This window comes from Oncorhynchus keta, chromosome 29, assembly GCF_023373465.1.
Source record: "Oncorhynchus keta strain PuntledgeMale-10-30-2019 chromosome 29, Oket_V2, whole genome shotgun sequence".
NCBI classification, from domain to species: Eukaryota; Metazoa; Chordata; class Actinopteri; order Salmoniformes; family Salmonidae; genus Oncorhynchus; species Oncorhynchus keta.
The window spans coordinates 38,122,536-38,144,998 of NC_068449.1; the positions used below are offsets into that span (position 1 = coordinate 38,122,536).

Genomic DNA, 22,463 nt, shown 5'->3' on the forward strand with positions numbered 1-22,463 from the left:
CTTCGTGAGAATGCTGTTCATTGACTACAGCTCAACACTAAACTAAGGGCCCTGGGATTAAACACCTCCCTCTTAAATTGGATACTGGACTTTCTGACAGGCCACCCTTCGGTGGTGGGGGTAGGAAAAAATACATCTGCCAAGCTAACACTCAACACTGCCCCTCAGGAGTGCATGCTTAGCCACCTCCTGTATTCCGTGTTCACCCACGACTGTGTGGCCACACACGACTCCAACATCATTAAGTTTGCAGACGACGTGACGGTGGTAGGCCTGAGCACCGACGACGATGAGACAGCCTATAAGGCTGAGGTCAGCTGGTCGTGGATTACAGGAAACGGAGGGCCGAGCACACCCCCATTCACTTCGAATGGAGCTGTAGTGGAGATGTTTAAGAGTTTCAAGTTCCTCAGTGTCCTATCATGGTCCTAACTAGTGATGCTTGATATATTGGTAAGCATATCTGAATCGGACGATATTAGATAAAATGCCAACATCCGGCATTTGCCCGATGTCTTTCTAGTTTAACACCGATGTGCAAAACCGATGTCAGAGCTAACGTGCATACCTATATAACATAGGTAGATGACGTAATGACGCCACGAAAAATATAGCGCTACACGTGCAACACAGCATTCCTAACCTAGCCCACAATGTCTGATGTGTGGATCTATCTTGGAAGTTTCAAAGGAAGATAACAAAGGCCATATGCAAGTTTTGTGCTGCTATTATTTCCCGAGTAGGGGAGAAAGTTCAATCCTAACTAGGTTTTGATGATGTTTTACTGGTAATGGGGACAAATGTAATTGCCAACAAAAGAACTGTTTGATTGGTGTGTGTTTCAACTATTTAACTGTACTAGAATGCTTTAACGGTCGCTGTAACTGTACTAGAATGCTTCAATTTTTTTAAATATCAGTATCAGATTAATTGGCAAGGAAAATATTGGGTATCGGACAAAAATCTGCATCCCTTGTTTCTAACACACCAACACAGTCATGAAGAGGGCACAACAATGCCTCTTTCCCCTCAGGAGGCTGAAAAGATTGATCCTCAGATCCTCAAAATTATACAGCTGCACCATTGATAGCATCTTGACTGGCTGCATCATCGCTTGGTATGGCAACTGCTCGGCATCCGACCGCAAGGCGCTACAGAGGGTAGTGTGTATGAGCTCCCTGTCATCCAGGACCTCTGTACCAGGCATTGTCAGAAGAAAGCCCTAAAAATAGTAAAAGATTCCAGCCACCCAAGTCACAATCTGTGCTACCACACGGCAAGCGGTACTGGACCGCCAAGTCTTCGACCAAAAGGCTCCTGAACAGCTTCCAACCCAAAGCTGTTAATCAAATGGCTACCCGGACTTTCTGCTTCAAAGGTTTGGCGTCACTTAGAAATGTCCATGTTTTTGACAGAAAATCCTTTTTTTTTTGTCCATTTTTAAAATAAAATCAAATTGATCTGAAATACAGTGTAGACATTGTTAATGTTGTAAATTACTATTTGTAGCTGGAAACGGCTGATTTAAAAAAGTATCTACATAGGCGTACAGAGGCCCATTATCAGCAACCATCAATCCTGTGTTCCAATGGCACATTGTGTTAGCTAATCCAAGTTTATCATTTTAAAAGGCTACTCACTGGACCCTATGATCACTCGGCTACACATGCCTCTCCCTAATGTCAGTATGCCTTGTCTATTGCTGTTTTGGTTAGTCATTGTTTATCTATCTTCAGAGTTCGCACTGTTAGGTGACCTAAACTGGGACATGCTTAACACCTCAGCCGTCCTACAATCTAAGCTAGATGCCCTCAATCTTACACAAATGATCAAGGAACCTACCAGGTACAACCTGATATCATCCTGACCAACCTGCCCTCTAAATACACCTCTGCTGTCTTAAATGACCACCCCTCATCACTGTCAAACGCTCCCTAAAACACTTCAGCGAGCAGGCCTTTCTAATCGACCTGGCCTGGGTAGCCTGGAAGGATATTGACCTCGTCCCGTCAGTAGAAGATGCATGGTTGCTGTTCAAAAGTGTGCATGGTTGCTGTTCAGAAGTGCTTTCCTCTAAATAAGCATGTCCCATCCAAAGAATGCAGAACTAAGAACAGATATAGCCCTTGGTTCACCCCAGACTGGACTGCCCTTGACCAGCTCAAAAACATCCTGTGGCGTTCTGCATTAGTATCGAATAGCCCCCGCGATATGCAACTTTTCAGGGAGGTCAGGAACCAATATACACAGTCTGTTTGAAAAAGCTAGCCTAAACTTTCCTAACAGAAATTTGCATCCTGTAGCACTAATTCCAAAAAGTTTTGGGACACTGTAAAGTCCATGGAGAATAAGAGCACCTTCTCCCAGCTGCCCACTGCACTGAGGATAGGAAACACGGTCACCACCGATAAATCTACGATAATTGGTAATTTCAATAAGCATTTTTCTAAGGCTGGCCATACTTTCCACCTGGCTACCCCTATACCAGCCAACATCTCAGAACCCCCTGCAGCAACTTGCCCAAACCCTGCTTCTCCTTCACCCAAATCCAGCTGATGTTCTGAAAGAACTGCAAAATCTGGATCCCAACAAATCAGCTGGGCTAGACAATCTGGATCCTATCTTTCTAAAATTATCCGCTGAAATTGTTGCAACCCGTATTACTAGCCTATTCAACCTCTCTTTCGTATCGTCTGAGATCCCCAAAGATTGGAAAGCTGCTGCGGTCATCCCCCTCTTCAAAGGGGGAGACACTCTATAGACTCAAACTGTTATAGACCTATATCCATCCTGCCCTGCCTTTCTAAAATCTTTGAACGCCAAGTTAATAAACAGATCACCGACCATTTTGAATCCCACTGTACAATGTCTACACTATGCAATTTGGTTTCCGAGCTGGTCATGGGTGCACCTCAGCCATGCTCAAGGTCCTAAACGAAATCATAACCGCCATCGATAAGACAGTACTTTGCAGCCGTCTTCATCGACCTGGCCAAGGCTTTCAACTCTGTCAATCACCGCATTCTTATCGGCAGACTCAATAGCCTTGGCTTCTAAAATGACTGCCTCGCCTGGTTCACCAACTACTTCTCAGAGGTCAGTGTGTCAAATCAGAGGGCCTGTTGTCTGGACCTCTGGCAGTCTCTATGGGGGTGCCACAGGGTTCAATTCTTGGGCCGACTCTTTTCTCTGTATATATCAATGATGTCACTCTTGCTGCTGGTGATTCTCTGATCCACCTCTACGCAGATGACACCATTCTGTATACATCTGGCCCTTAGGACACTGTGCTAACAAACCTCCAAACGAGCTTCAGCGCCATACAACACTCCATCCGTGGCCTCTAACTGCTTTTAAATGCAAGTAAAACTAAGTGCATGCTCTTCAACAGATTGCTACACGTACCCTCCGGCTCGACTAGCATCACTACTGTGGACTGTTCTGACCTAGAATATGTGGACAACTACAAATACCTAGGTGTCTGATTAGACTGTAAACTCTCCTTCCAGACTCACATTAAGCATCGCCAATCCAAAATTAAATCTAGAATTGGCTTCCTATTTCGAAAACAAAGCCTCTTTCACTCATGCTGCCAAACATACCCTTGTAAAACTGACAATCCTACCGATCCTTGATTTTGGCAACGTCATTTACAAAATCCCCCCCAACAGACTACATCCAGTTTGCTGAGTAGAGTATCACAGTGCCATCCGTTATCACCAAAGCACCATATATACTACACACCACTGCGACCTGTATGCTCTCATTGGCTGACCCTCACTACATATCCGTCGCCAAACCCACTAGCTCCAGTTCACCTATAAGTCTTTGCTCGGTAAAGCCCTGCCTTATCTCAGCTCACTGGTCACCATAGCAACACCCACCCGTATCACGGGCTCCAGCAGGTATATTGCACTGGTCATCCCCAAAGTCAACACTTACTTTGGCCGCCTTTCTTTCCAGTTCTCTCCTGCCAATGACTGGAACTAATTGCAAAAATCACTGAAGCTGGAGACTTGTATCTCCCTCACAACAGCTGTCAGAGCAGCTTACCGATCACTGTACCTGTACACAGCCAATCTGTAAATAGCACACCCGACTACCTCATCCTCATATTATTACTTTTCCTCTTGCTCTTTTGCACCCCGGTATCTCTACTTGCACATCATCATCTGCACATCTGTCACTTCAGTATTAATGCTAAATTGCAATTACTTTCACCTCGTGGGCCTATTTATTGCCTACCTCCCTACTCTTCTATAGTTGTACACCCTGTATATAGATTTTTCTATTATTCTTTTGTGTTATTGCCCGTACATTTGTTTGTGTAACTTTGTTGTTGTCGCACTGCTTTGCTTTATCTTGGCCAGATCGCAGTTGTAAATGAGAACTTGTTTTCAACTGGCCTACCTGGTTAAATAAAGGTGAAATAAAAAATCTGGAGCATCAGCATTTGTGGGTTTGATTACAGGCTCAAAATTGCCAGAAACAAATACATTTCTTCTGAAACACGTCAGTCTATTCTTGTTCTGAGAAATGAAGGCTATTCCATGTGAGAAATTGCCAAGAAGATCTGAAGATCTCATCCAACGCTGTGTACTTCTCCCTTCACATAACAGCGCAAACTGGCTCTAACCAGAATAGAAAGAGGAATGGGAGGCCCCTGTGCACATCTGAGCAAGAAGACAAGTAAATGAGTGCGTAGTTTGAGAAACAGACGCCTTACAAGTCCTCAACTGGCAGCTTCATTAAATAGTACCTGCAAAACAACAGTCTCAATGTCAACAGTGAAGAGGCGACTCCGAGATGCTGGCCTTCTAGGCAGGGCCAATAAAAATAAAAGATGGGCAAGAACACAAACACTGGAACTCTGCCTAGAATGCCAGCATCCCGGAGTCGCCTCTTCACTTTTGACGTTGAGACTGCTGTTTTACGGGTACTAATTAATGAAGCTGCCAGTAAATTATATCATACATAGGACATGTAGCTAACAAAACATATGAAAATGTCTGCTCTATCCAAAAGTACAATCAACTAATTGTAGCATTACCACAAAAATGGGGTGGCAGGTAGCCTAGTGGTTAGAGCATTGGGCCAGTAACTGAAAGGTTTCTGGATCAAATCCCCGAGCTGACAAGGTAAAAAATCTGTCGTTCTGCCCCTGAACAAGGCAATTAAACCACTGTTCCCGGTAGGCCGTCATTGTAATTAAGAATTTGTTCTAACTGACTTGCCTAGTTAAATAAAATAATAATAAAACCCGCAAAAATGGAAGAGGCAAGTGGAAGGGGGAGAAGGTAAGGAACTTTTCTGTCAGCCCTGCATTAAAGACCAAAATTGGTTAAGGAAAATTGTAATAAATAAAAAAGAATACCAGTTTCATTTAAAAACAAAAAATGGACAGCTGTGCCATACAGATGGCAAAATAGTTGGGAAGAGATTTTTGATGTACCGATGGCACATTCAAAACTTTTAATTATTTGACAAAATTCTTGCAACCAAAGAATTTTACGTACAGTGATACAACCATCCCAGCTCTGCAGATTTTGCTGCGAAGAAACAGAATCATTAGATCATTTGTTTTGGTACTGTCCATATGTTGCTTGTTTTTGGTCGCAGGTTCAGGAATGGCTGAATAATTACAACATTTACCTGGAGCTCTGCAAATAGCTGTCACAAGTGTTGAGATGAGTAGGCAGGAGGCAGTTGCAGGTTTAGAACTACTCAATTTATTAAAGCACTCAAAAATGCAGGACGGAACCCAAAGTGCAAAAATAATAAAGTACTCAGGAAATAGTTTGAGAGATTCCTCTCAGGAAAACACGAACAAGAGGGGTTGCCAAAGCAAAGGCTGGTGTGACAATAGCACTGCTGGGTGATTTGGAAAGTCATAGTCAATCGATCAATAATACAATTAGCAAAAATGTATCTTTACTTTGTAATCTGGAGAAACTATAGAAAGGTTCAGAACTTTTGTTAAAATACTCAAAAAACATGCATCCTGTTTGCAACAAGGCACTAAAGTAATATTGCAAAAAATGTGTCAAGCAATTCACTTTTTGTCCTAAATACAAAATGTGTTTGGTTGTCTAGCAATGATCAACAACCAATTTGACAGACCTTGAAGAATTTTGAAAATAATAATCTGCAAAAGTTGCACAATCCAATTGTGGAAAGCTCTTAAATACTTTTGTAGAGTTGTAAATACAGTTGTAGTTGCTGCCAAAGGTTATTCTACAAAGTATTGACTCAGGGGTGTGAATACCTATGCAAATGAGCTATTTCTGTATTTCATTTTCAATACATTTGCCAAAAACAATTTTTCACTTTGTCATTAAAATAAATCTATTTAATCCATTTTGAATTTAGGCTGTAACACAACAACATGTGTCATAAGTTCAGGTGTATGAATACCTTCTGAAGGCACTGTCGCTCTATCTCAGACAGACCGGATGTCTCTGTTCCACAGCCAACTCAGCTCTCTTTCTCTCTCTCTCCCTCGCACTACCACTTGTTTGTGTGTGTGTGTGTGTGTGTGCGCCCATCCGTATGTGTGCACATGCATGCCTGTGTGTGTTTGTGTGTTTACACCTGTGTTTTCTCTTCTCTGCAGGTCGTGGTTTCCTGAAGCTGGAGGACTTTAGAACAGCCTTCAGTAGAGTGGCTCCTCGTCTGCCTGAGAGGACTGTCCTGGAGGCCTTCAGGTACTGGGGATGGGATGGGAAAGGGTTGGAAATTGTTTGGGGAAGTGGATGGAAATGGGGAAAGGGTTGGGAAGGAGTTAGGAATGGGTTTAAGTTTCACGTTTCATTAGTCATATATACAGCATACACATGGTATACAAACATCCAACAAAATGCTTGTAGGTTCCCTCTCAATAATGCAGTAATAAATAATAAAGTAATATAATAAAAAGTAAATGACGCGGGTAGAATATAATAAAACATTTAGTGTAAATACAGGAAGGCACTCAGCAATTTATAGTACAATATGTACATGTGTGTGAATGTACTATACGTGTGTGCCTGAGTGAGTGTATGTATGCTAAGGTGCTGAGAGTCAGTGCAGGTGGTCAGTTTTCAGCAGTCTGATGGCCTGTTGGTCCTTACTGTCGGGCAGAAAGTATCGGGAGGGAACAGTGGCTGGGGTATGTAGGGTCCTTGATGCTGCGGGACTTCCTCAGGCACAGTTTTGAGTAGATGTCCTGAATGGGTGGGAGCACGGCCCAAGTGATGTACTGGGCTGTCGTCACAACTTGCTGGAGGGCCTTGCGGTCGTGGGCGGTGCAGGTCCCATACCAGGCAGCGATGCAGCCAGGCAGGACGCTCTAGATGGTGCAGTGGTAGTATTTGGAGAGGAGGCATGCTGAATTTCTTCAGCTGCTTTGGGAAGTAGAGGTGCTCTCTTGATAAGAGTGGTGGTGTTGTTGGTCCATATCAAGTTCTTAGTGATACGTACATCGAGGACTCTCTCTCCACTGCAGTCCCGTCAATGTGGATCGGGGCGTGTCCTCTCCCCTGCTTCCTGAAGTCAACAATCAACTCCTTTGTTTTGCTGAGGTTGGGGGAGAGGTTGTTGTCCTGGCACCACAATGAGAGTTTACAGTGCCTTCAGAAAGTATTCACCCCTTGACTTTTTCCACATTTTGTTGTTAAAGCCTGAATTTAAAATGTATTACATTTATATATTTTGTCAACAACCTACACAGCCCAAAAATATGCTATCATGTGAAAGTGGAATGAGATTATTTTAAAACTCCTCAATAATTATTCAACCCCTTTTTTGTTATGGCAAGCCCAAAAATGTGCTTAACAAGTCACATAATAAGTTGCATGGACTATCTCATATCTTTACCCCACACATACACTACCTTTCAAAAGTTTGGGGTCACTTAGAGATATCCTTGTTTTTGAAAGAAAAGCTCATTTTTGGTCCATTTTTGTCCACTACTATTGTAGCTGGAAACGGCTGGTCTTCAGTTTCTTGGCAATTGAAATCATGTAAATAAATAAATTCATCACGTTTGCAACAAGGCACTAAAGTAATACTGTAAAGACAAAAATTCAAAAAAATTATCCAGAATACAAAGTGTTATGTTTAGGAAAAATCCAATGCAACACATTACTGAGTACCACTCCAAATTTTCAGGCATAGTGGTGGCTGCATCAAAAACATTTTTTTTCATTTTGAATTCAGGCTGTAACACATCAAAATGTGAAATAAGTCAAGGGGTATGAATACTTTCTGAAGGCACTGTACCTCTTCCCTGTAGGCTGACTCGTCGTTGTTTAGTGATCAGGTCGACAACCATCAGAACTTGATGATGGTGCTTGTGTCATGCTTAGCCACGCAGTCGTGGGTGAACAGGGAGTACAGCAAAGGGCGCATGCCTTGGGGGCCCATGTGTTGAGAGACAGTGTGGAGGAGATTGGGTATGGAAATGTGAAGGAATTGGTTATGGGTGGGAATGTAATTGTAAATGGGAAGAAGGGGATAGAAAGGGTTTTGGGATGGGAAATGGTTTTGGAAAGGGGTTGGGAATCCCATCAGGCTCTTTTACTGTAAATCAATGTTGGTATACATGGCCACTGTATCCCAAATGGTGGGTTTAGTTGTTCACACAGGTGTTCTCAGTCCAGTCAAATACTTAGTATTTATTTAGCTGTGAATTGTTGTTTTTTTTACAGATTTTTCTGGTATCATAAGACATGGCAAAACGTGTAGAATTGCAGGAAATTGGCTTTAAAACTGAGGCTAGTTCTACATAAGGTTGCAAATTTTTTTAATTCACAAGAGTTCTGACAAAGGCGGTGAGGCCGATACGTTAGCTTATTAAATATCAGTGATACTATCAGGAGCAGTGTGCGGTTTCCTTTTTCCTTCATCTTGTTCAATTGTTGCCATGCACCTGCAAATTAGATTGCTCAGCGAGTGCCTTTTGAATTTAGCTTTAAAACTGCTAAAATGTATCTCTGCCAAAAATAGGGGTGTGAACAGTTTGGTGTTGCATGGGTTGCCAGGTGGGGATTTGTTACTATGCCAATAAATGACAATGTCCATCCGGACCTTTGACACCAAGGACATTTACAGTATGTGACTGGACCTTCTCAAATAGTACCCCCTGCCCTACATATTGCACTACTTTTGATCAGGGCCCGGTTTCCCTAAAGCATATCAAGGCTAAGTTCATCGTAAGAACCTTCGTAGGAGCATACTTAAATCTCTGAGATGTTTCCCCAAACCATCGTTACTAATGTTGCACTTGAAAATACTTGTTGTTTACGGACTGCCTCAGACCACTCGTCGAACAGCTAAGTGCGTCGTTAAATATTTTTTTGCCCTTCCACATCACTTTATACACAGAAGATCTTGGCTAAACATAATCTCTCTGTGTCCGCCGATAACTTCAGAACAAAGTTGACTACAAATACAAAGTTGCCAATGTCTTTGCAATTGTTACAAACATGCAAAGGATAAAAATATGCTTCAAACGAAAACCGAGGTGACTGCATTAACGACTGCATTAACGAATACAGTATAGGTTAGGCCTATATATTTCAATCATATTGAGATCAATTTAATGTCCATTCAATTGGGTTCTATTTTGTAATTGTAGGCTACTGTGTAACATATGCGCAATGATGTGTGAAATCTACGATGGTGCATTATTATAGTGTAAGTATTAGAATAAGCCACCTCAATATTTGCAGCCATCAGGATAATATATCTAGGAGCTGATAGGTCATCAAAAGTGGCGATTTTAACATGTCAGTATTGACGATGTGAATGGAGAAAGCTGATCAGAGAGCCCAGTCTCCTTCTCCCTCCCCTCTCCGGTCTCCTTCTCCCTCCCCTCTCCGGTCTCCTTCTCCCTCCCCTCTCCGGTCTCCTTCTCCCTCCCCTCTCCGGTCTCCTTCTCCCTCCCCTTCCGGTCTCCTTCTCCCTCCCCTTTCCGGTCTCCTTCTCCCTCCCCTCTCCGGTCTCCTTCTCCCTCCCCTTTCCGGTCTCCTTCTCCCTCCCCTTTCCGGTCTCCTTCTCCCTCCCCTCTCCGGTCTCCTTCTCCCTCCCCTCTCCGGTCTCCTTCTCCCTCCCCTCTCCGGTCTCCTTCTCTCCCTCTCCTCCCCTGTGTTCAGTTAGGCTACCTTTAAAACAGCATAACAGAGAGCAAAGGGAATGAATAGAGGAGGAGGAGGGAGGGGGCCTGGCATGGAAAGTGGGGGAGAAAGGGGGAATGAGCAAGAGAAAAGGAAAATAGTCATATTTAGTGTGAAAGTGGGGAGTTTAAAAAAACTAAAGTGTGTTTGTGTGTGTGTGTGCGTAGAGTTTATCTGTGTGCCCAGGGCTGTGTTTAGTCCAGATTATCTCTCCATAGTGATAAATAATAACACTTGCTCTGAGGGAAGGAGGGAGGAAGAGAGAGAACATGCTTGGTTCTTCACACACTTCGGAATAAAACTAAAGCAAGTTCATATATGTTGCAGTGTGTGTGCAGCAATGTGTTATGTGCGTTCTCTCTGTCCTTTCAGTCCCTTGCCATGTCCTTTCTGTCATAATCACAGAACAATGGATCACAGAATCACACCATTAACACCACACAAGCATGTATGTTTGTGCACGCAAGCATTCTCTAACACACACACACACACACACATTTACGGCATGCACCTGCTGCCTCCTTTTTATTTGCTCCAGATTTACGGCCGCGTGCCGCCGAGCTCTTGCTCACACACACCATTAACACAGCAACCGCTCGCCTGGTTACTGTCTCCATGACAACGTGGCAACGCAGTGCCTACCATCGCACCTTCAGCAGAACCTGCAGTTGTTATTCCCCCTTTCCTTTCTCTCTTTGACCCTTTCTTTCTTTCTCTCTTTTTTGTTAGTTATTTTTCTTTCTATCCTTCCTCCTTCCTTTTTTCTTCTCTCCTCTGTTTTCCTCACCCATCCCTCTCTGGCTTTCTCTCTACCTCTTTTGTTGTTCTTCCTCTGCTTCTCCTTTTTTGCTCCTCTCTCTCGGTCTCCACAGCAACTCTGTCTTGTGGGAGCCCTTTACACTCGTAACCGTATACGGGTTAAACATGGCAGATTTGGGCAGTAATAAGCTCTTAAATTGGAAGGTAGTGGCTGTACAGCAACATGCTATACATGGCGTCAGATCTCTGGCTCGGCTGTATGGGTTCTCAATGACAGCCGTTCTGAACTTGAGCACCGCATCTGACAAGAAGTTGCCCCCATCCCTCCCGCTAATTGGGCAACTTTTGCAAATGTTTTTGTTGTCTGAGTGATGGAAATGCTATAAATGTAAGATGTCTCAATGTATTTTGCAAGAAAAGACATTGAGGATTATAATCAACACAGCTTTGATGTCGTACAAGCAAACACACGTGAGTCCAAATGTCCACTTCCAATCTCCAAATCATACATTTCATGTCATATATACAGTGTCAACATTTAGTGTCACTATGTTTGATGTACAGTTACAAGATGACATGTCACCATACCCTGGGTTGTTCTGAACAGAATGAGCCAATGTTTGTTTGTGAAGGAAATTCACTGCGGCATTTACACACCTGGATGCACTCATGACTCCTTTCTATGCGCACCAACATGACCACCAATAGCCTTGTGAAAGGCTAACACTTTGAGATCGTACTTATATAGCTTAGCTAGTCATGTGTGTTGGCAATAGATCAAGCTTTTAAATCACATGACCCAGATTGTGATTTTTAATGCACCGTTTTTGGATTATGTAAACAACGACAGTAATTGTGTGATGCTGGGGAGCAGGGTTGTGTTCCAGACGAAACAACTACAAGTGTGCTTGCTGTCGTTCCTCAATGGCACAGCTCGGAGAGCTAAAAAAGGTACCCCGGTTGAAGACTTTTCTTTGAGTTATAAAAGTGCATTGAAATTTCTTAGGAACTGTGCACACCAGTTATTCCTCTCATTTAAACCATTGTATTTTTTTTGTCTGCTGTTGTACCAACCCCACATTTTCTCCCCAATTTGGCTCCTTCTGAGTCTAGGGTGACCGGTAAAGCAGCGGTGATATGGTCTCCGGTCTTTAAACATGTTCCTTTTTAAAATGAACAAATGACAATTTCTTCATTTCTACTTCTTTATAAACATGATTACTCCAGCCCTCCTCGGCTAACTGTTGTTATTACAAATCCACACTAGTGAAGAGAATGGATCACATTACACTGTTGTGAATTGAAACATTTCACTCTTATCAGTGGCTGTTTTTAATTGACTATATCTGAGTGCAGCACTTGAGTGGGAAAGATTAGTGGAAGTTTAACCAAAGACCAAAATGTGTGTGTGTGTGTAATCTGCAGGAAATGGAGCCTGATGAATAAGTGAATTAATTATCATTCCTAAATTAAACTTTCTGCTGTAGTTTGGTTCCTATTAAAGCAGTGCGATGAGGAGGCTGCTCTGTTAACTGTGTGGTAGAAAGAGAGAATATGCTAATTTACCCCACCATCAGTTCTACCCCTCCAGCTACTTTAAGAGGTTACACGGAGTACCTCTCAAACTTAGCTAATGCCTCTACATTGCAACTATTTATTCCCTTCATTCTGTTCCCCTCTCTAAGTTCCTCTTCTCTTCTCTTGTCCTCTCCCCCTCCTCTCCTCTTTCTGTACATACAGTATGAGTGTGAAAGACAGAGGGGGGAGGGGGGGTAGAGAGGTGGTTGGCCATCTCGACCATAAGGAACCAGCCATGTGAGGGTCTATGCTCTTTTACGTGATTGTTTTGTTTAACTTCTTCGATATAGGGGGCGCTCTTTTAATTTTGGGGTAAAAAACGTTCCCGTTTTAAACAAGATATTTTGTCACGAAAAGATGCTCGACTATGCATGTAATTGACAGCTTTGGAAAGAAAAACTTTGGAAAGATATTATCTGTGAGTGCCCCAGAACTAATGCTGCAGGCGAAACCAAGATGACGTTTCATACAGGAAATGCCCCAGATTCTGAAGGCGCTGTGTTCCAATGTCTCCTTATATGGCTGTGAATGCGCCAGGAATGAGCCTGCCCTTTGTGTCGTTTCTCCAAGGTGTCTGCAGCGTTGTGACGTATTTGTAGGCATATCATTGGAAGATTGACCATAAGAGACTACATTTACCAGGTGTCCGCCATGTGTCCTGTGTCAAAATTATTGCGTAATCTCTCGGTCCATACGCGTTCCATTTCTTCAGAAGAGAAAGTCAACTGCCACGAAGGATTTATCATCGATAGATATGTGAAAAACACCTTGAGGATTGATTCTAAACATCGGTTTGCCATGTTTCTGACGATATTATGGAGTTCATTTGGAAAAAAGTTAGCGTTTTAATGACTTAATTTTCGTTTTTTTCTTACCCAAACGTGATGAAGAAAACGGAGCGATTTGTCAACACAAATAATATTTTTGTAAAAACTGAACATTTGCTATCTAAAGGAGAGTCTCCTCATTGAAAACATCTGAAGTTCTTCAAGGTAAATTATTTTATTTGAATGCTTTTCTGGTTTTTGTGAAAATGTTGCCTGCTGAATGCTAACGCTAAATGCTATGCTAAATGCTACGCTAGCTATCAATACTGTTACACAAATGCTTGTTTTGCTATGGTTGAGAAGCATATTTTGAAAATCTGAGATGACAGTGTTGTTAACAAAAGGCTAAGCTTGAGAGCTAGCATGTTGATTTCATTTCATTTGCGATTTTCATGAATAGTTAAATTTTCTCAGGAAAATGTCCATTGAACCTGATTACCATGGCTATGGAATAGACTTATCCTCTGCAAATAAATGTTTCTTATTTTCTTCACTCTCTCCATTCCTCATCAGTGAGCGCTCTTAATGGGGCAGATACTTGCCGATCTGTATCACTCTCTCACTTTCTCTTTCTCTGTCTTTCAAACCTCGTGTTTACCTGCTCAGGAGATGTCTCTATCAGCCCAGCCCAGTCTCACCCTTTTTTGTTCATGAAAGTTTCCTCTGCTCCCTAGTCTTCAAGGTATTCCTTTGTTTGTCTAATCACAGTTTCCTATCCAATTATGTTATTTTTATGATTGAATTGTCCCTTTGTTTAGCAGGTGTCTGTTCTTCCATTAGCTGGTTATTTCTAGGGAAGCAGCTTCCTGTAGCATATTATCAATGTATTTAAAATTTAAATTAAAATAAATAAAAAACACCTGCATCTTTGATGAAGAAGCTGACTATCACATTAGTCTTCTTCCGGCTAACTTAATATTTCCGATAGGTTTAAGTCTGTCGTTTAACATGTTCAGATTTCTGAAACTAGAAGTGTGCTGTTTTTAGCTTTGGTTATCAAGGTCGCCCCCTTCTTTTTCCAGATGTATTCTCTTCATTGATGCTGACAGTTTCCCTGGCTTGGGATCCCAATAGGCAGTAAAACACACACATGTCTCATTAGAATTCCTGTGTGGTGGGGGTATGTGGTAGAAGGCTAATGTAATCGTCATGGTAACTCCGTACAGTAGCGAACAGAAGTCCCAGAGGAGTTGCCCCATTTCTTGCTCCCTGATACGTGTGTGTGTGTGTGTGTGTGTGTGTGTGTGTGTGTGTGTGTGTGTGTGTGTGTGTGTGTGTGTGTGTGTGTGTGTGTGTGTGTGTGTGTGACAGACAGACAGACAGACAGACAGACAGACAGACAGACAGACAGACAGACAGACAGACAGACAGACAGACAGACAGACAGACAGACAGACAGACAGACAGACAGACAGACAGACAGACAGACAGACAGACAGACAGACAGACAGACAGACAGACAGACAGACAGACAGACAGACAGACAGACAGACAGACAGACAGACAGACAGACAGACAGACAGACAGACAGACAGACAGACAGACAGACAGACAGACAGACAGACAGACAGACAGACAGACAGACAGACAGACAGACAGACAGACAGACAGACAGACAGACAGACAGACAGACAGACAGACAGACAGACAGACAGACAGACAGACAGACAGACAGACAGACAGACAGACAGACAGACAGACAGACAGACAGACAGACAGACAGACAGACAGACAGACAGACAGACAGACAGACAGACAGACAGACAGACAGACAGACAGACAGACAGACAGACAGACAGACAGACAGACAGTGCTGAGTTTTCTGTTCTCTCTGAGCTCTTGAACCCCGGGTCTGTGTGTGCGTTAACACGCGTATAACATGATAACAAGGTGTGGAGAATACTATTTACCTGCCTTAGGCTCCGAGAGATCTCGTCCTCTCTCCATCTCCCCTCCCCTTCTTTCCTCTCTCTCCCTTCTTTCTCACCATTCCCTTTCTCTCTCCCTCCCTCCCTCCTCCTGCAGTCCACCTGTGAGGAAAGATTCTAATCACGGAGATGAGTGGAGGAGCCTGAGAGGATGAAGGGATCAGATAAACGAGTGAATACATTAATTAAAGAGGGGAAAGAGAGGGCATCTATATCTGATGGGTCCTAGAAACCACTGCAGTGCTCTTTTAGAGAACCTGTGTGTGTGTGTGTGTGAGACGCTGAGTGGATCAGATGGCTGTTATGTGAGCAGTGCTTGTGTCTCGCCTCGCACTGATATGCCCTCCAGCATCACACACACACACACACACACACACACACGCCCACTAACATAAGCTCAAGTCTTTGATGTCTAAGGTTCTTTATTAAAAGCATTCCACTAGTGTGTGTGTGTGTGTGTGTGTGTGTGTGTGTGTGTGTGTGTGTGTGTGTGTGTGTGTGTGGATCCCTTACCCTAATATTTTAGCTAGGCAACAAAGTTTAGAAATAGGACGATTATTTGTTTCGAAGTTAGCTGCGTGCCTCAGAGCTCCGGCATCAAACGTAACATATAGCCCCGTTCACATGCTAGGAAGCTCTGAAATTTCCGACTTGCTAATTCATTGAACGCCGGCACGTGATTAACTGCAACCAGTTAGCATGTCGGACATGTCCTAGTTTCGACTAGCACGTGAACGCAGCATGATGCTGTGTTGGTAACCAATTGGAAATTTACCACACACTACTGAGAAGAATCCACTCCAACTGGTAATTACTAGTGGGAAAGAATGAATCGAGGATTATAATATTTTAGCTAGGCAAGAAAGTTTAGACATAGGCAGATTTAATTATTTAGGTCACAAGGGTCACCACCTTTCTGAAGGTGGAGTACATGGGCTGCCTTTCAAACCTTGGTGATAGTACCAGATATAATTGTCAGGTTAAACATGGGTTTATGATTCAGCAATCGGGGGGCAGAGAGCTGCAGCAAAAAGGGATCAAGCATATCAGCTCCATTAATCTTAAGCAAGGCATCTAGGACATCACACATAGTAAAGTGTATTGAAAACAAATGTTCACTAGAAGTTGACAGGTTAACTGTCGAGTCAGCTAAAGGCTGGCAGAGGGAAGAGCAGTCGATTGACTGACCAGGGTCAACGACACCACCGTTTCTCTCAAATGAAAAGCCTGCCGAGATTATAATATTATGATTAAGAGCATCTCTTATCCCATTCTTCTCAGTTATGATGACAGAGTCAGACAAAACTTGCTTCGGCAGGGAAGAGGAGGTATTTCTACACTTCAGAGCAGTTACTGTTTTCCAAAATGTTGTAGGATCACCAGCAGTCAGAGAGAGAGAGAGCTTAAAAAGTAGCTTCATTCAGCTTTCTTAATCAATACAGTACATCTGTTTCTCAATTGTCTGAAAGCTTGCCAGTCAACTACAAAGTCAGTTTTCCTTGCTTTGGCCCATGCCTGATTTCTTCTCTGAATGAGCTTTGATAATTATGAAGAAAGCTCATACCCTTGGTTATCTTTAACTGTAAATTGTTTAAAAGGGGCGTTTTTGTTTGGAATGCTCTGGATTGACGGACGACAGCGTGTTCCCGCCAATATCCAGCGACTTGGCACAGAGGAGTGGGACAACATTTCACAAGCCACACTCAACAGCCTGATCAACTCTATGCGAATGAGATGTGCCGCGCTGCATGAGGAAAATGGTGGTCACACCAGATACTGACTGGTTTTCTGATCCACGCACCTCATTTTTTTAAAGGTATCTGTGACCAACAGATGTATATCTGTATTTCCGGTCATATGAAATCAAATTAATTAGGCCCTAATCTATTGATTCTATTGACTGATGCCCTTATATGAACTGTAACTCAGTAAAATCTTTAAAATTGTTGCATGTTGCCTTCACAGATTCTTCTGTTGGCAACATGCACATCACTGACTGATTGTCAGGCTGCTGCTGCTACAGTATGCTATCAGAATATTGTAGGCGTAGTTTATTGGAACTCTTTTTGGTCTCACTTCCTTACCAAACCATCAAGTCAGTGAGTGTGATGGATTAGCTACTGTAAATTACTGTTCATTTTACAATAATCCACTTGCAACTAGTTGACAGTAAATTATTTAAAATTAAACATTAACTTCCTGTGAACCAGCAGCCATTAAGCTACTATAAAATGTACAGTAACCTCTTCACAGTGCAGCTCTTGTCACAAGCTCTTACAAAGATTGCAGCACTGACGTTGTCAAAAGAGGCGCTCAACCTTTATCAACACAACGATAAAACCACTCACTGGTTCAACATTCCGACTGACGGTTGGCACAAATACAACATATTTTAGACCATGCCCCCAAATATGCTAATGAGTTCCCGCCAGCACATTGCCCCCACCTACATTTCAAAGTTCAGTATAGCCTTGTGATGGGAAACCGAGGCTTTCTGAAAGGCTTCGGAGCTTTCACCAAATTGTGCTGGAAAAAAAGGTTCATTATTGGTTCGCAATGCACATTATTGACATCTGTGTGATTATCAGATAAACATTTTTCTCCACTGTTTTCATCAAAACTCTGTCACGCAGTGTTACCTTCTCACTTTGATAGCTGTACTTTTAGTTTAAGGTTTTATGCAGCCTGTTGGTCATTAGCCAGTCAGCGGTTCTCAACGAGTTCAAAACACGTGAATGCATCCAACTGGTATTTACAACTTCACAATTGGTAAATTCCCACCTCTTACATGGATGCTAAGTTTAAATGCAAGTGAGGCATGCCAAGTTAATTTGTAGGACGGTGCCACGGCTAGCTGAAGGACTGGACCAAGGTACAGCATGTTAAGAGTTCATTTTAACTTTATTTTAAAATGACGCCGACACTGCCTGGGCTAGATAAACCCCGACTTAGATGGGAGAGAGATCTGGGTATTGATCTTGATGAGGATCTATGGAGTAACCTGTGCAGGGATGGGGTTACATCCACATTGAACTCCAGATACAGACTGATCCAGTTTAATTTCCTCCATCAATATCACCCCATCTAGACTGCACAGGTTCAACCCAGATATCTCCTCCCTATGTTTTAGATGTGGCTCAGGTGAAGGAACATTCCTCCATTCCACTTGGCAGTGTTCAAAACTACACGGTTTCTGGCAGGGGGTATGCGATACCATATCCTCAATTCACGGAGTTGCATTCCCTTTAGACCCGGAGGTCTGTCTACTGGGTAACTTTACTAACACCAATCTTAGGCAAAGCCATACTATAAAGCTAACAGAAATATTGGTAGCGATTGCCAAGAAATGTATTGCCTTGAAATGGAAATTGGATTCCTCCCTGCCAGTTGCAATGTGGCTTTCGGAAGTTAATAGTTGTATCCCTTTGGAGAAAATCACTTACTGCTTGAGGAATAAGTTAAAGACATTTTACAGAATTTGGCAACCTTTTGACTATATGGAGAATCTCTATAATTATAATTTATTTTTCTTACGTTCGTCTGTTACTGTCACTTTGTCCTATCGTTGTCTAATATCTTTTCACTTTTGTTTTGAATGTTCTTAATTGGAAAATGCAAAAATAAAATGTTTTTAAAAAATAAAAATAAATTACGCCGACAAAATGAAGAACAAAAAAACAACCGTAAAGCTTTGGGCTATGTGCCCTGAACAACTACACAGTTGTGTGCCTGGAGACAATTGAGACGTGGATTGTGTATGTGTGCCATTCAGAGGGGAATGGGCAAGACAAAAGAGTGAAGTGCCTTTGAACGGGGTATGGTAGTAGGTGCCAGGCGCAGAGGTTTGGGTCAAGAACTACCCCGCTGCTGGGTTTTTCACACTCAATAGTTTGCTGTGTGTATCAAGGATGATCCACCACCTAAAGGACATCCAGCCAACTTGACACAACTTTGGGAAGCATTTGAAGTCAAAATGGAAAGAGAAGTCAAATTCACAAATTTCAATTGTGAAAATGTGTTTTTGCAACAAAACACCTCTCTCTCTCTCTCTCCTTCTCTTTCTTGAGAGAAAAATGCAGACAGATAATTTGTTCTTTCGACATGGTGGGAACTTTTTGTGTCAGTAAAATTAATTATTCGAGAAATGGTGGTGGAAATTATTTTTATACACAAATATTGATATAACCACCATCATATCGACGTAAACTTGGAGTCATGCAATAACATGGTTTGTGGTCCTCCCCACTACGACTCAGGAAACCATGCAGTTTAAATTAGGCTACAGATGAAATAAGTTATGATGAACTTCACAGGGTGGTGAAAGTGCATGGCATGAGCTTGGTGCTCCTTTCCAATAAATGTCGAGGGGCTTAATTCTGGTGACATGATGATCAATGCTTGACTGCCATTTTGACAAATACATTCTGGCTCTATCCACAATCTCATCATATAGACTATCCCACCCTCACTGTATCTGCAAGATGTTCACTAAAGTACTTATTCCAAGACCGGAGTAGGCACATTTTGCTATTTGAAGCAACTGTTTTTTTGTGACGACTATCAGTTGAGTTGAAAATGTGATGGAAACGCATTGAACATTCTATTTTTATTCGTTACTTGAAAACTTTAACTTCTCTGCAACCCGACAGTTTGGTGGAAACACACCATTGCTGGATGCGCCTATTTTCTATATGCAGATATTTTTTATATTCACATAAATCTGTCGCCAATTGGATGGAATCCTAGCTATCTCTCCTCTCCTATTTTTCTTACACACTGTCTATCCCTCTTTCCTTTTATACTGTTTTTAAAAACTCTCCTTTCTTTCTACTCTCTCTCTCTGTCTTTCTAAACCTCTCTCCCAGAGGTGTGGTGGCTTCTTAGATCTTGGTGGGAGGTCTATGCTGATTTGACTAATTCTGCTTGGTCAGAGCTGCGTCAGCCATTGCCCTCCGAAGGTCAATGCTGATCTGTCACTGCAGTCAACTAGTTTAACTTTTACTCCATCAATCCTTATAACTCTGTCCTCTGTGTAACACAACCTTTATGCTATGTTGGCACCAAATCTATGGGACATTTTGGTGCCGAACAACATGGATGCCAGTTTACAGAGCGATGGATGAGAAGTCAATTGGTCTTGGCTACATGAGTATACTATCAGAGGTCTCTGTGAATGTTTGGAGACCAGCTTTCTTTGTGAGGGGAGCAGTAGATGTAAAGTGACTGACTGGAAGCCATTCCTCACAGTGTGAGAGTTACCGGTAGCTACACAGGAGCAGTCCCTCTATTATAGGTTATTAATGTATAGGATGAAACCGATTGAGAGAAAGGTCCAACAGTACAATTCAGCCCAATATACTTATCTTCCCTCAGAAAAAAAAGCTCCCTGTTTCTGAAAGTCTAAAAATCCAGTTAAATCCCTTAACAGGCCAGAACTGGTCAGCGTAGCCACATTAGCCCGTGGATAGCGTTCAAAGGAGAATGTCTCAAGAGGAGAAGGAAGTGTTGGATGGTTGTGTGGACTGGGACAATGTGCTTATTACGATGGTCCTGGAGTGTTGGCCCAGTTAAAAACAGGATTTAGCCTAGCAGCAGAGACTGCTTTAGCATGCACTGTCTGTCTGGCTTTGGGAGCTGTTGTCTTGGTAACAGAGTTCTGTTCTCAATGAGTGCTGTTCAGGGGCTTTAGACATGGAGCGCATGCTTATCTTCTCTTCTCTTCTCGTTTTGTTACTCCTCTTCTCTCATCCCTCTCTCCTGGACATTTAGCAGTGTGATTAATCCGTCCAGCAGATCCATGGAAATACTGCTGCTGGTCGGTGATAAAACACACAGTGCTCCCATTGGGGACACACCATGTGTGTTTTGGTGTGCATGCGTGTGTGTTTTGACGTGTATGTGCCGCTGAGAGAGGGTGAAGGAGGGAGCCAAAGATGAAGAACGACAGAAGAAGGAAGAGGGTATGATACGAGAGATTGACATCATGACAGATTGGTGGGGGAGATGGCGACGGGTAGGGAGAAGAAAATACGTTGTGGAAGAGAGAAGGAAATGTGACAATAGAGGTTGATACAGAAAGAGTGAGACACAAACTCACAGTATCAACTTTTCCTGAGAATTCACCTTTTTGTGGGTGATGAGAGATCATTGGTCGCTCCCTATCAAACACACAGCTGTCAGTGCGCTGGGAAGTGGCGTTTGTGTGTGTGTTGTCACCTGATATTAAACACTGCCATCTTCTAAGTGAGGCTGATAAGTTGCCTGGGACGCTTTTGGGAAAGGTCGTAGGTCAGCGTTTCCCAAGCTCAATCATCGGGACCCCAAAGGGTGCACATTTTGGTTATTGACATAACGCTACACAGCTGATTCAAATGATCAAAGCTTGATGATTAGTTGATTATTTGAATCAGGTGTGTAGTGCTGGGACAGGAAAAACAGTTTGGCAAACCCTGTCGTAGGTTATCGTCAAGGAGGGCTTTCCACTTGAGCAGTGTGTGTGTGTGTGTGTGTGTGTGTGTGTGTGTGTGTGTGTGTGTGTGTGTGTGTGTGTGTGTGTGTGTGTGTGTGTGTGTGTGTGTACCGTGTGTGTTTAGAAAACATCAACAGCAAAAAACCTAAAGAGAAGAATCCCCCCCCACTGTGAGGAAGTAAAACAGGAGTTACTCTTGGATAAAAGGTACAGGGTGCACAAACACATAAATAATTTATAACTTTTTTATTATTAAATATTGAAACATACAATGTACCTGCAGTGAAGCCGCTCAACATTTACATTACATTCAGTCATCTAACAGAATCCCATCCAGAGCAACCAGGGTCAAGCGCCCCGCCCAAGGGCAAGTCGACAGATCTCCCACCAAGTCAAAATGGGGGCCTGAACCAGCTCCCAACCGCCAGACCACCAACCGTTCAAGATCCCTCCCACAGTTCCCGAGAGCTGCCCATCAACCATATTTTTTACTTTTATCTTTGACCATCATCCTATCCCCTGCCCAGCAACTCCACTCCAACTTGTCTCCAGTTCCACATACCAACCCTCAGTTTCCCTCAGCACGTCCCACCTATCTCTGCTGGCAACCCTCTTTGGTTTTCTACACACCATCGATCTTTCAACTATGCTGTGATGTTTAACTTACAATTTGAATCTATCTAATCGAATCCACAGATTGCGAGTTGAAGATGAAATACTTTTACTAAGAGTATTAGTATATTAGTAA

At 42.7% G+C, this 22,463-nt stretch overlaps 1 protein-coding gene across 10 annotated transcripts in view; it reads left to right on the plus strand.

The window, feature by feature from the left end:
* efcab11 (EF-hand calcium binding domain 11) overlaps positions 1 to 22,463 on the plus strand; it is a 72,587-nt gene that overhangs the window by 25,650 nt on the left and 24,474 nt on the right. For all 10 annotated transcript variants that reach the window (XM_052486545.1, XM_035743440.2, XM_035743443.2 and 7 more), the window contains one exon: positions 6,614 to 6,704. In XM_052486545.1, coding sequence (XP_052342505.1) covers positions 6,614 to 6,704 — 91 coding nt within the window. The remainder of the gene's footprint in view (positions 1 to 6,613; positions 6,705 to 22,463) is intronic.